At 32.0% G+C, this 13,339-nt stretch overlaps 1 protein-coding gene, 1 long non-coding RNA gene and 1 pseudogene across 3 annotated transcripts; 2 read left to right on the top strand and 1 right to left on the bottom strand.

The window, feature by feature from the left end:
• The first annotated feature begins 2,850 nt into the window (after positions 1-2,850).
• LOC149520287 (uncharacterized) lies at positions 2,851-3,513 on the top strand. Its single transcript, XR_016341540.1, has 3 exons — positions 2,851-2,989; positions 3,115-3,310; positions 3,400-3,513. It is a non-coding gene; the product is annotated as an uncharacterized LOC149520287 (long non-coding RNA).
• Positions 3,514-3,675: 162 nt separating this feature from the next.
• LOC111310593 (dnaJ protein ERDJ2-like) lies at positions 3,676-6,769 on the top strand (annotated as a pseudogene). The gene is made up of 4 exons (XR_016341532.1): positions 3,676-3,814; positions 4,528-4,614; positions 5,269-5,379; positions 5,840-6,769. The product of XR_016341532.1 is annotated as a dnaJ protein ERDJ2-like (transcript).
• A 277-nt stretch (positions 6,770-7,046) lies between these two features.
• Positions 7,047-9,304, bottom strand: LOC111310987 (tyrosine-protein phosphatase RLPH2-like). The gene is made up of 4 exons (XM_022910367.2): positions 8,657-9,304; positions 8,109-8,176; positions 7,679-7,858; positions 7,047-7,485 (listed from the first exon to the last, which is right to left on the bottom strand). Exons 1-4 carry the CDS (start codon positions 9,165-9,167, stop codon positions 7,324-7,326), a joined length of 921 nt encoding a protein of 306 aa, XP_022766102.1. The 5' UTR covers positions 9,168-9,304; the 3' UTR covers positions 7,047-7,323.
• Positions 9,305-13,339: the final 4,035 nt, after the last annotated feature.

Here is a 13,339-nt window from a genome sequence, read left to right as displayed (position 1 = left end):
TAATGATATATAATATTACTGGTCTCATTATTTTTATCTTAAATTTTTATACTTTCTAACATAATATATAATTATTAATTTAATTGTAATATTACAATTATGAATTAATTTACATATACATGAATTAGTATAAGCTCATTTGAATTTATCAAATAATCATGTCATGGAAGAGTTATGCTAATTATAATTCAAGACAAATTGGTTTGTAGGCATAACTTTTTTTTTATTAGATGAAAAAATAAGTTGTATTTATTAAATTATTAATTCCTAATACTATTTCATAATAATAGACTAACAGTAGTCAGTCAGCGCGCTCACTAAGGCATTTACATTTTTCTTAATTTGATTTTTACGAATTATTATAGTACATGACTAAATATGGAGATTATCTTATATTGTAAAAAAAAAAATACCGTATCTTATTTAACCAGTTGTATATTACAAACTCTAAATTCAGATTAAGATAAAATCTCATAAAAAAAACTATCATTTGACTGACGGTTTTTCCACATATAGCAAATATTATTTATTTGAGTTTTTATTTTAATTCGAGTAGTTTACATAATTATTTTTAATAAATAATATTTAATAAATTTTATATTTAAATGTTAATATTTATTTTTTTTCATAGTTAGATAGTAATTTTTTATATAAAAAATTCATTAATTTAAAAGTAAAAAATTATGAAGATATATCTACACTAACAAAAAAAAAATTATTGTTGAAAGGTATCACAATAATCTCTTCAAACCTTTTAAAAAAGAGTTAGGGAGGATAATTTTTTTTTTTCAGAGGAGGATATAATTCTCATAAGAAGTAAAGGAAAGAAGATCTTAATTCAAAATCAAAATTTTTTTACCAGATGAAGGACTAGGGAGAATAAATTTAACAACTAAATTTGATTTACATTTAATCAATGTTAAGTCTAATGATAAAAACATATATATCAAAGTGAAAATACTAAATATATAACCTTCGTTTTTAAAATATACATTTGAGATTAATATAAAAGAAAAAGACAAGACTTGAATTTAAATCAACATATATTGATATGAATTGATATAAATTTATTTTCTCATTTTCTATCTTTTCAAAAAAAAATCCAACTAAATAAATTGAGTTAACGTACGAAATCTGTCATGATATATGCCCATCTTTTGTTGCTGTTTGTTATAGTATGAAGAATGGAGTCATCTGAGTATCTCCCCTCTTTTTCGGAACATTTTTTTTCTATTTTGTATTTGCGTTGGGTTCGATATCCCAGCGGAGGGCTGTGGCACCACCAAGGCCTGTCACCAAGTGCAAATGTTGCAGGGTGACTGCGGAAGATACTTTAATTTTTGATAAGTAGAGAATCGGAATGTGGTCCATTGATATACCGACGCAACATCCTCTCTGGGAGATTTGTTCTGACGCAAAAAATGCAAATTCAAACAAAGGTCTTAATCAAACCCCCATCCTCCTCCTCGTAGTTCAAGAAGCTGGAATCAACGGGGCTTATTCCTTTTTCTCTTGTCTTTTGTTAACTGGTGCAATCCATTTTTTTTTTTTTTTGTAGTTTAGAATATCAGTGAATTATATTATTTTACATTATAAAAAGTTTTTTAATAAATAATTTTGGTAGATTAAATGCTTAATAACGGTGACAAACTATTCTAACATTAATAAGATTTAATAACAACAAAATAAACCATAAATAAATCAATCTTCCTTTTTTTTTTCCCCAATCCTTTCTAATTCAAGTTCAACAAATTTTCGTTTCTGCCGAAATTATTTCCTTGCTGGACAGAAATTCTCATATTCTGAATTAAGATTTTAGCTGTATTTTTCTGATTATCTTTTTGATTGTTTGGAATGGGTAAGAGAAATGCATAGGTGTTGATCGTTTGTCAAAATATTATAACAGAGTTATATAAAGAAGAAAACAATTCGTTGAGTTCTATTTTTAAAGGGAAAAGGTCGATGTGGCTGTGTCGGAGGAGAACACTGCATTGTTCCCTATCCTTGTGTTGACTATAATGGGATGGCTCTGCCATTGGTGCCGTACACTCTAGTTATGATATTATGTTCATTCTCGAAGAAGACAATTGACTATCCAATGCCAGTGTTCCGTGTGTTCTTGCTGCGGGAAGTATAGGAAATCTAATTTCAGACGGGTAAATTTGCTTCCAATATCACTTTATTCATTGTCAGGAATGGTATTTGAGTAGTATTTGTGCTACTTTGGATTGCTTTTGCAGATATCGAACTTCTCAACATATAGTAATCTGACCCTTGTACTTCTTTGGATTGTCATGGTGATGCTGATATACTACATCAAGCTTACAATTCATGAGGTACTCCATTTGTTCTTCATATCTGATGAGAACATTATTAATCTTGTAGTTAGCTGCTACCTCATCCTTTATATGTTGGAAATTCGGGTTTGAGGCATAGAACTTAATGTCATGTGTGGATTGAGAAAGTTCAGACATGCATTCTCTCCTAATTGATTTTGTTAATGTGGAATGAATGGTCATAACTCATATGTTAATATCTGGATGATATATCAGTGCAAGCAACCTTTACTTTTATCAGTTTGTTTTTTTTCATCGACATTGTATACTCTGCACGTGGTGTGCCTCAGCTGTTTCTCATGGTAGAACATGGTTCGATTCATTTTATTTTCCTGATTTAGAATCTGGGGCCTCTGATTCAGACATAAAGAAGGCGTATACGAGACTTTCCATACAGTATCGTCCTGATAAAGATCCAGGTCCATGTTATAGGTTTTATTTGTTGTTCACTACTCTTGTTTCCATATCTGGTTTTCGCTGCATATTGATTTTCTTTTTTTCTTTTTGAAGACCTAATACCTCTCCACTTTTTCCTCCTGCCCTTTCATCAGCCCAGGAGTATTTTGTTGAATACATTTCAAAGGCTTATCAAGCCTTGCCAGACCAGTCTCTCGGGAGAATTTTGAAAAGAAGGCCACGCAGATGGCAGGCAGGTAACAAACTTCTTGTTTCATCTTTCATTCTGGCAGAATACCAGTTCCTGAATGAGAGAGTTTGATTCTGAATTTTTTGCCAATTTTCATTGCGTTCATAATTTATGGTCTTCAAATGGGTATAGCCCTACCTCCATTTCTGATGAATAATGGAGCATCCGCTGGAATACTTCTGCTGGGAATAGTTGGAGTATGCATTCTTCTGCCTTTATTGTGGGCTGTTATATATCTCTCAAGATCAGCTAAATATACTGGAAATTATGTGATGCATCAAACATTGTCTACCTACTACTACTTCATGAAAGCTTCTTTAGCTCCGAGGTATGATTCTCCTCCATATTGATTTGCTACTTGATGTTTAGTGTGAAACAATCATAAATAACTATTACTTTGTGTTTCTAAATACATAGAGACCTTGGAATGACATTTTTTCAGTAATGTCTCAAAATTTCCCCAGCAGACAACAATTCAACTAGGTTGATGGCAGGCTCCTTTTCTCTTATTCCTAGTTTGTGCTTGACATGGTAGAGACTTGAAGTCAGAGTGTCAATCTAAAAGCTATCCCAAATTATTCTCTTGTTGATCATGTTCAATAAGGCTCGCTCCTGTTTTCATTTTGGTTTTCTTAATAGTTGTTTATTTCTGCAGCAAGGTCTTGGATGTCTTTATTAAAGCTTCAGAATTCATGGAAATCCCAGTTCAGCGAAGTGATGGGGAACCCCTTCAGAATTATTTGTGTTGGTTAGGAGTGAGCTGAACTTGGACCTCAAGAATGTTGGTCAAGAACAAGCCAAGTTTTGGACGCAGCACCCAGCTTTAGTAAAGGTGGCTCACATTCATTCCTTTCTCTATTTGATTTAGTATCTTACTATTTCAAGCACTCTGAATTAGGTCTTATGGTTCTTGCTACTTTACCTTACCTTCCACTTTTCAGGCAGAATTGTTGATCCAAGCCTAGTTGACTCATAAGTCTGCAGCTCTGACTCCAGCTTGGCTGCGTGATTTTAGATGCATGTTTGAGCTTTCACCCCACCTTCTTGAGGAACTAATGAAGGCCAATTTAGATTTCTCAGCTCTTCTACTAGCACATTAATGAATTTGTTACACCAATTTTTGAAAATCATCTCTCTCGCACATTCATCCACATTCAAACATTTTGATAAGAACAGTTCTTGAAAATTTTTGGTATTATTGGGGCATCTAAGGGTTTTGAAGGATTGTCTAAGAAATCAAGTGCCTTTACTATCTTCAGCTTCTTTGGTGAAGAAGTGGAAAAAAACAACTTGGTCTCAGAATCCACTGCAGCCCCTCATCCTAATCATAATCTTGTAGATAATTAACATGCCCGCTAGGCCCTAATGTTTTGAAATTCCTAGCTTGCAAAGCCGTATTGCTTTGTAGCAGGCACTGCTGTGTGAGTATGTTTACTAGGTTCTCTGCCATCTTATTCTACTTTTCTGAAAAAGTGATGCTTGCAACTCAATATATTCTGCATTCTTTGGAAGTTGTATCAGTCAGTATGTTATATATGAATACAGATGGCATTAATACCACGAACTGCTCAAGGGGACGGATGGTTAAGACCTGTGATTGGTGTGGTTGAGCTCTCTCAGAATATCATTCAGGTATGTCTATATATGTTCCTTGGTTTGGAATCTATTTGTTTGTCTGAAAATTTGGGGTTTTCCTTGTGAATGATTTAATGGTGCCACTTTTGATGCCAATATTATGTTTAGTTACCTCCATTTATATAGTCATTTGCAACATATCAAAGTAAAAAATGTTAATTAGAAGGTATGTCTATTCAGCATAAATATTAGATTGTTTGCTTTTGCATATCCTTAGCATATAGGTGAGTACAAGTTTTTCTCTTCTAAAACGTTCAGCTTCCTAAACGGACCCAAAATTAGCAGGCTGTATTGCTTACTAGAGATTGAAGTGGAATATTACATTTTGGTGTAGCACCACCATCATACCTGTTGCCAATGTGTGTGCACCTTTGACAAGTCATTTTTTTATTCCTATTGCACTTGACCAAACATGTCAAAGTTTTGTTTCCTGCCTTTTCACTGACAATTTCAAACCAAATCCCTATTTGTAAACATTTTCTTCTAATAATTCTACAGCTTTGGCCTTCACTGCTATTTGTTCTAATACTGTTATGCCTAGTCATTCTCTTTTATTTTTATTAGAAGAGAGAGGTATTTTTCTAAAGCTGCTATATCTTTCAACGAAGTGATTGATTTTTTTTTTAATTATTTATTTATTGATTGAATCAGGCACTTCCGCTAAGTGCTCGAAAGATTGCTGGAGGATCTAGTGAAGGTGTTGCACCCTTTCTACAGCTGCCTCATTTTAATGAGGCCATGGTCAAAAAGATAACACGGAAGGTAGAGATATACTTTTTTTTACTCTTTTTTTTTTTTTTTGACTTACTAAAGAGTCTCGATGCATCTACAGTAATTCTATGTTGCCACCTATATCTAGGCTACTATTTGGGTTATATTGGTCTGGTGCTTGGTTAGTTTTCTATATCATAAGACACACTCTATCTCAACCATTTGATCATTTTTTGGATTAAGTTATTTGATCAAAACCCTGATTCATTAGCTAAAGCCTCAGAGACTTCAGATTGAAAATTTTCACTCTTGGAAAAGGTTCAATCATCTTAGAAAGGTGGTGAAAATGTTACATTGTTGCTTGTACAGATTGGCAAATGCTCTATAAAACAAGATATTGCCTTGATGTTGTGATGTAACATGCATGAATCATAGGACGCGTCATTGTTGAAATTTTGCGTCGGTTTCCTATTGTTCTTTGGTTTGAAAATTCCCTGTCATTATGTTGCAGAAAGTATGAATGTTTCAAGATTCGTGACATGGACCTTGGAAGTTCGAGTTGAACTACCTACTCAGGTTGCAGGTTTATCTACTGCTGAAACCAAAGATGTGGAGCTGGTTCTAGGAATGATGCCTTCCTTGACAATTGATTTCACGTGGAAGACAGAAGGTGAAGAGGGGATACAAGAGGGTGATATTGTCACAATGCATGCTTGGATCACACTCAAGCGTGCGAGTGGCCTTGTTGCTGCTCTTCCTCATGTTCCTTCCTCTTCCACAAGGAGGAGATTTTTTGGTTACTGCTTGCTGAATCTGTCTCCAATAATGTTTGGATCTCCCAGAAGGTGAGCTTCATGGATGAGGCTGTGGCCATAACAGCGGCATCTAAAGAAATGCAACGGTTGAAGGAAGGGTCGGGCAAGCCTGAAGGAGACAAATGCAGCCGTTAGAGAAGATGTTGAGAGTGGGTCAAGGTTAGTAATGGGCAAGTTCCAGGCTCCTGCTGAGGCAAATTATAACTTAGATTGCTTTCTGCTTGTGTGACTCTTGGATTGGTTGTGATAAGAAGACAAACTTGAAGATCAAAATATTGAAACGGAGTCAGAGCAGGTTGAGAGGTTCCTTGTCAGAAGAGGGAGCTGCCATGGTAGAGGGGATTGAGGAGAAAGAGCAGGATGAAGATGGATATGATGATTATGAGAGTGAATACAGCAAAGATGAAGAGGATAAAAAAGATTCAAAGAGAAACGGAGCTGTGGCCGATGGTGCTGTTGGTCATAAACGAAATGGATCAAGCTCTGAAAGTTCTGACTACGAGTGAAAAACTTTTTTATTTTTCATTTTTCCTTTGTGGGAATACAAAGGGAAGGGATGCATTCTATTCATTTCTTTTATATTGCAACATTGATTATAAAATATACAAATCCACATCTTGATATGACCTTAAATGCCATTGTGTTTGTTTCATAGAATCCTTAAAACCACTCACAATTTCTGTTCAATAACTTTTGTTGTGATGAAAAGTTGTATATATGGCATATAGTCTTTCAAGTTTTAACCAATTTAAAGGATGGACGGCAGTTTTTGTGCATTTGCCTTGTTTCAAAACCAAGATGTTTCATAAATTCTTTCCAAAATCTACTTGAGCCAAAAGCCCAAAACCTACTGAACATAATCATTGATATGTCTCTTCTTTATCCAAAATTCCAACCCACATGAACCATCCAATACAGAACATATGCTATTAACATAATGGACAACTTGCAGAATTATCCATTTAGGAAATTTAAAAACCAGTAATTGGTTTCCATATAATCTGTAAATTGACGATATAGTAAACAGATTAGAAGAAAAATTACCTAATAAGTGCATCCAAATTCACTTTTATTTCTACCGGCTTGGAGATACTTAATGTCCCAAGAACAAGGGATCATATGCTTCGTTGAAGTCAGAAAGCAAGTGGATATCTGATGACTATCTTCTAGAAACTTGAAACTAAGAAAAATTATCCGTGTCACGGACTATCTTCATTGAAGGAAGCACGATTGCAGCCACTGGATTACTCTCCATTCCTCCGCCTTCATCAATAATCAGCCTAAGACCTTCTATGTGAAGTTTCCCATGGTGACCACTTACCACAATTGTCTCAGTTAGCTCCTGCAAGATATTCAACACCAATACTTACATCTCAACTTTGTATCATGAGAATCATGTTATTAAGCCTCCAAAATTAAGCTGCAAAGTAGTAATTAAGAAGTTGAATATCAAGTGTGTGTGTGTGTGTGTGCATAAGAAAAACAATGTCAAAGATGTATAAGAGCTGTGTCATAGGTAGTGAACCATTCATTACCTTGGGGATATCCCAAACATCTTTCCTCCCGCTGAGATCTGTTACCTTGGGCACACGGCTGTCTCTGGCTTTCAAAAATTCCAGCTGCTCTTGGACATTTTTACCTCTCTCTAAACCAGCATGTACAGCAATCAATTTACAATGTTTAAGTCCTTCCTCTGTCCCCATACAGACATCATCCTGCACATTGAAAACACCAACTAAGTATCCACCTTGACTCTAGTTCAGAATATAACATCATAGCTAACCTGCACATTATTGTTCCAGGAAACTAAAGAAGTGCTTCTAACTTACTTTTCTGCAATTTGCTGTTAAAGCATTTAGCACATTCTGATCACATTCAGTGTTCTAAAAGCTAAGAAAAGCAAAGAGAAGAAGGAATACCAGAGAGAAGAAAGACAGAAGAGAACTAGAGCTGAAAAAGGAATACCTCTTCATGAACCCAAACCATATCAGCTAGAAATTTCTTGTGATCTTCAGGAACAGCCATAATCAAATCTGTAGACAAAAAAAACTCCTCATTCAATTTAGAGTAAAGATACGGAATCAAGATTTTCCAAGCAAAAAAAAAAACTTTGACATATATAAGGGAGAATAATTCTAATCCAAAAAAACCTAACTAATATCTAATACAATCATTCTTTCCTTAAAAAATATATAACCTAGAATCATACCATGAATGAATCAAGAATCCATTTCCCACCCAATATTTTGCCCATACCTCAAAACCCCAAATCTCAGTTAAAATTGCATGACCGAGTATCAAACACAATAATCCAATTGAAAAATGAATATCTAAGAATGTCAATCTTCATATACCATTGAACTATCCAAACTATCATTGAAGAGCCAAAACCTTTTAATTATCGCTAAAAAACAAAGAATAAACCTTAAACTAAAAAACCACCTTGATCAAAAGCAAAGCCATACAAGAAAAGGAAAAACCAAACATCCAAAATTAAAAAAAGGATGCATCACCAGAAGATCCATGAGATACTCCATAAGATTCAAACGTAGGAGCAGCATCATATATGGAACCTTTGTACTCAATCCCTTTGGCAGCATTAAACTTAGCCTTAATCCAACCAGCCCATCTCCTCCCTTGCAAATGCATCTTTTCATACCCTTCTCCCTTATACCACCCTTCTCTTTCCTCAATATCCAAATACTCTTGCCAAGTGTCCTTCGCTTCAAACTCCCCCGGCAACACCCCGACAAACCCGGCGAAAGCAAAGTCATGGTTTCCTGACAAAAAGACATGCTTCTGATTGGGATACTGCTTCGGCAAAGAGATTAAGAAATCCATTACTTTGCGTGTGTCGGGTCCACGGTCACAGTAGTCACCTAGGAAGATGACGGTGGCGGTGTTGAAACATTCTGGGTCGATTTGAGATTGGAGGTTGGACCAAAGATTGAGGAGTTTGTTGTGGTAACCATGGATGTCTCCTATGCAGATTATGGTTCTTGATTTATTGGTGGCATCTGTCATTTTTTTTTTGCTAGAAATGAAAGCCGTAAGAAATTGAAACAGGGAACTATTGCCTGTTAGTCCTTTCTTTTTCTTTTTTTTTTTTTTTTTTTTTGAGATTTGTTCGGTAGCTCGAGAAGTTATCAGTTTAAGAAGTGATTCTATTTTCAGATGAACCGTTCAACATGTATAAGCCGCACGCATACTCTCTACTGTTATGTAAAGAGTAGGGTTTTTATCTTCAAAATAATACTACTACTTTTAATGATTTAACATGTAAAATGATTCCTCTATTATTCATCTTCTGTTCGGTAAAGAAATAAAATTTTTAATTTTTATTCTATCGTACAATTTAAAATTATTTAGGTTGAATAATTTATAATTTGTAATCAATACTCCCTTATGTAAAAAAGTATCTTTAAGGGATTCGGCATTGACACTTGCAAGGGAACAAGTGACATGTTTTACAATATTTTTATATTTGATTGGGACCAAAAAGCAGAAGCTTCTTTAACAGGTTATTGGTTTTTTTTTTTTTTTTTTTATGTTTGACAAGGTTGTTTTAATTTTAATTTCAAAGCTTTTTTTGAGGTTTTTATTACTGTTTCAAAAAGTAAAAGTTTGGCGTCAAAAAGAATGTTTTTTGGCATGTATTTCTTGATTTTTTTCCTTATTTTTTAAGGCATTTTTAGATAAAATATATGGTTTTTTTATGTTGTTTAATTGAACATAGAGTTTTTTTTTTTTTAAGTTTTGTTGAGAGAATTTTGCTGTTACACATTTTTATTTTGTATAATGGAGTTGGATTATTGAATAGGTTTCAATTTTATGGTTATGAGATTTGGATGTGGTTGTAAATGTATTTCTTTTTAGAAGATTTTCTCTTTGCATGTTGTGATATTTGATGAAATTCAATTTTTAGTTATTATTTTCTTTGACATTATTTATTTTTATTGGTGTTGTAATTTTTTTTTTATAGAAACATAGTATTTTGTGTAATGGAATTTGATTATTGAATGAGGATTTAGTTCTATACTTGGGAGGTTTGTGTGAATGTGTTTTTTTTTTGGAAAGATTTTGTTTTTGCATGTTCTGATGCTAGATAAAAATCAGTTTTTAGTTATTATTTTCTTTGACAATTTTGTTATTGTTGTTGTAATTATTTTTTATTTTCATATTCAAATTTTGTTTTGCATGTTGTTTGAATGAAATAATGATTTTGTTTTTGATTGATTTTTTTATCTCAAAGTTTGTTGAATTTTTTTAGATATTTAATTTTCATATTAGTATGAATTGTTTTATATGTTGTTTTGTGTGTGAGTTTTTTCTTTCATTATTTCTTTTTTTTTTCAAGCGTTTTTGGGTGAAAATATTTGCTTCTTGTTATTATTTAATTGGATGTGGATTTTTTGTTTTAAGTTTTGTTATGATGATATTGGTACTACAAATTTTAATTTTGTTCAATGAAATTTGATTGTTTAATGGTGTTTGGGTTACGTGGTTGGAAGATTTGTATGTTGTTATGAATGTATTTTTTTTTTTTAAGATTTTATCTTTGCATGTTCTGTGTTGGATTAAAAAGTTTTTAGTTGTCATTTTCTTTGATGATGCTTTTTTTTTATTGCTATTGTAATTGGTTTTTATTTTTAGATTCAGATTTTGTTTTGCATGTTATTTGAATGAAGTTATGATTTTGTTTTCAATTGATTTTTTTTTTTTTTTTGTTGTCTCAGAGTTTGTTTTGTCTCAGATTTTGTTGAAGTTCTTTGGATATTTAATTTTTAGATTAGTATAAATTATTTTATATGTTGTTTTACTTTATTTATTATGTATTTAGGTTTGTTAAGTTTATGTAATGTTTGATTTTTTGCATTGTATATTTGATTACTCTATTATGCCTATTAAATATTTGTTTTTTTACAATTTTTTCTTACAATGTCTTAGTATAATTAAATGAAAAATAATTTCTTTTACAAAAGCAATACAGCTGCTACTTTTTTACTCTGTGTTTTACCTAACCAAATTTCAAAATTGCCTTTCTCTTTTTTTTTTTTAGTTGTAACCCTAAAGAAATTGAAGTTATGAGGAAGAGAATGGACGAATTGCTTTAAAACTTTGACCCCATCACCACAGCTTCTATTTTCTCCACCAAAAATTAGGTTTTTTTTTGTTATTTCTTTCTTGGAGTTCTAGTAAAATAATTTGAATTTATTTGATTATAAAGCTTAAATTTTGATAATTTATGAATATGATTGTTTTGTAGTTAAAGTTGATTAAAGAATATTTAATTATAAAGCCTAATTTTGTCAATATGGGTCTTTTGTATATAAAATTGACCAGTGAATACTTCTACAAAAGTGTTGAAAAAGATTTCCTTCTTCTTTAAAGGTATATTTTTATTATTGTTGCTTTCTTACTTTTTTTTCTTCATTTGTTGTTTCCCCCATTATTTTTTTCTTTCTTTTCAATTTTATTTTGAAAAAGTATCAAATTAGTTTTGAAAACTAGGCTTTGTGATCACATACACTCCTAAACCCAAAATACAGTATATAATACAAACAACAATTAAATTCACATGTTAATTAATGGTTAATTATGTTTTAAATATAATTTTATAGTAAATATTGACTTGATAAAATGGACAATGTCAAAATAAATGATTATTATGATGGTCGGTGCCATTACTTCTCAATTTGTCATTTTCATTTTTGTTGTAGTTTTATTGCTTGATGTATAATAAAGTAGTATAAATTGTATGGAGCTTTGTCTAAGAAGTTTCGATATAGGGCTATAATTGTTAGGATCATAAATATTGGCCATTGCTTATATATTAGAGATTGTTACAAAATTTTGTTATTTGCATGAGCAACTCTTTTTTTGCCATGAAAATTACTGATACAATTGGTTTTTCTTATATGAAGCCCATGGATTGTTTCTTATATAGAGACTTTTCAAAGTTCTTCCCTCTCAACATGATTAATAATGATAATTTAGAAGGCAATGGTTGAACCTGAAAGAAATGGAAATCAATGGTAGCAATCATCGTTCTTATGAAAATCTCCTTTTAAAGGTTTAAATTGTTAGGAATATGTGAGGTCCAGCCCCATGTGTTATTTGGCTTTTCAAAGGCCATAGGCCTTGTGTTTTAGGCTACCCTAATAGAGCCCTACATAACAAAAGATGTGAGGGCTAGTTTTGGGGTGGAAAAAAATAAAGAGTGGTGCTGAAACCAAGAGAAAGAAGAAAAGTTAAAAAAAATAAAGAGAAAAAAGAGAGTTGATTGAACAAAAGTCGATTTGTGGTTTAATTAAGTTGAAATTTTATCAGCAATGTTATTATTCAGAGTTTTACATTTTGAATAGTGAAAATTGGGTTTGAAGTTCTTTAAGAAAAAATCTAAGGTGTGTTTGTTGAGTGATCTATTTTGTGAGATTTCTTCAATTATCTATCTAGTTGTTGATTAGCTCTAGTTTTAGCTAAAAAAATATATTATATATTTATTATTTGATAGCAGAGATTTTTCTAATAGTCTGTGATTTTTTTTTCTATACTAAAAGGTTGTCTATATAAATCTTGATATGCTTTATTTTTCTTACTTTTTTTATTATTAATTGTTATCTATTGCTGTTAGTTTATTACGATATATTGCTTCTGTACTATTGTGTTTATTACTTCAAGCCTAATAAGGGGTATCAGAGCGAGGGTTATTTTGAGAGATCGATACAAAAACAATCCAAGACAAAAGTAAATTCTATTTAAGATCATGAAAGATGATACAGATTTTATGATAAAATTGACAACATCAAATTATTTAATTTGAAAGCCTATGATGGAAGATCATTTATACTACAAAAATTTGCATGAATCGATATTAAATGATTAGGTGATTCGACTAAACCAGTAAATATAAATGATGAAAGCTGAAGAAGTTAAGTAGAAAGACGTTGGCTACAATTAAAAAATAGATTGATATCAACATGTTTCATCATGTAGTGCAAAAGACAGATGTTTACACTATTTGAAAAAAATTGATAGCATTATATGAAAGAAAAACAAGTATTAATGAAGTTACGTTTGTTAAAAAGCTTGTAACTTTACAGTGCATGGATGGACGATCAATTACAGAGCACTTGAGTGATTTTTAAGATATATTTAATTAGATAACTACTATAAAGCTTAAGATAAATGATAAA

This window comes from Durio zibethinus, chromosome 1 (genome assembly GCF_047325235.1).
Source record: "Durio zibethinus cultivar Kanyao isolate XHJ-2024 chromosome 1, ASM4732523v1, whole genome shotgun sequence".
In the NCBI taxonomy this organism is placed as follows: domain Eukaryota; kingdom Viridiplantae; phylum Streptophyta; class Magnoliopsida; order Malvales; family Malvaceae; genus Durio; species Durio zibethinus.
This window is presented reverse-complemented; position numbering and strand designations above follow the sequence as displayed.

What these genes read in the sequence shown, in the direction of transcription:
- LOC111310987 (XM_022910367.2), bottom strand. Translation starts at nt 9,167, where the DNA reads ATGACAGATGCCACCAATAAATCAAGAACCATAATCTGCATAGGAGAC. An exon ending in AGTATCTCATGGATCTTCTG is followed by an intron (nt 8,177 to 8,656) that starts GTGATGCATCCT and finishes TTTTGTCTACAG; the next exon opens with ATTTGATTATGGCTGTTCCT. An exon ending in TGGTTTGGGTTCATGAAGAG is followed by an intron (nt 7,859 to 8,108) that starts GTATTCCTTTTT and finishes TTCAATGTGCAG; the next exon opens with GATGATGTCTGTATGGGGAC.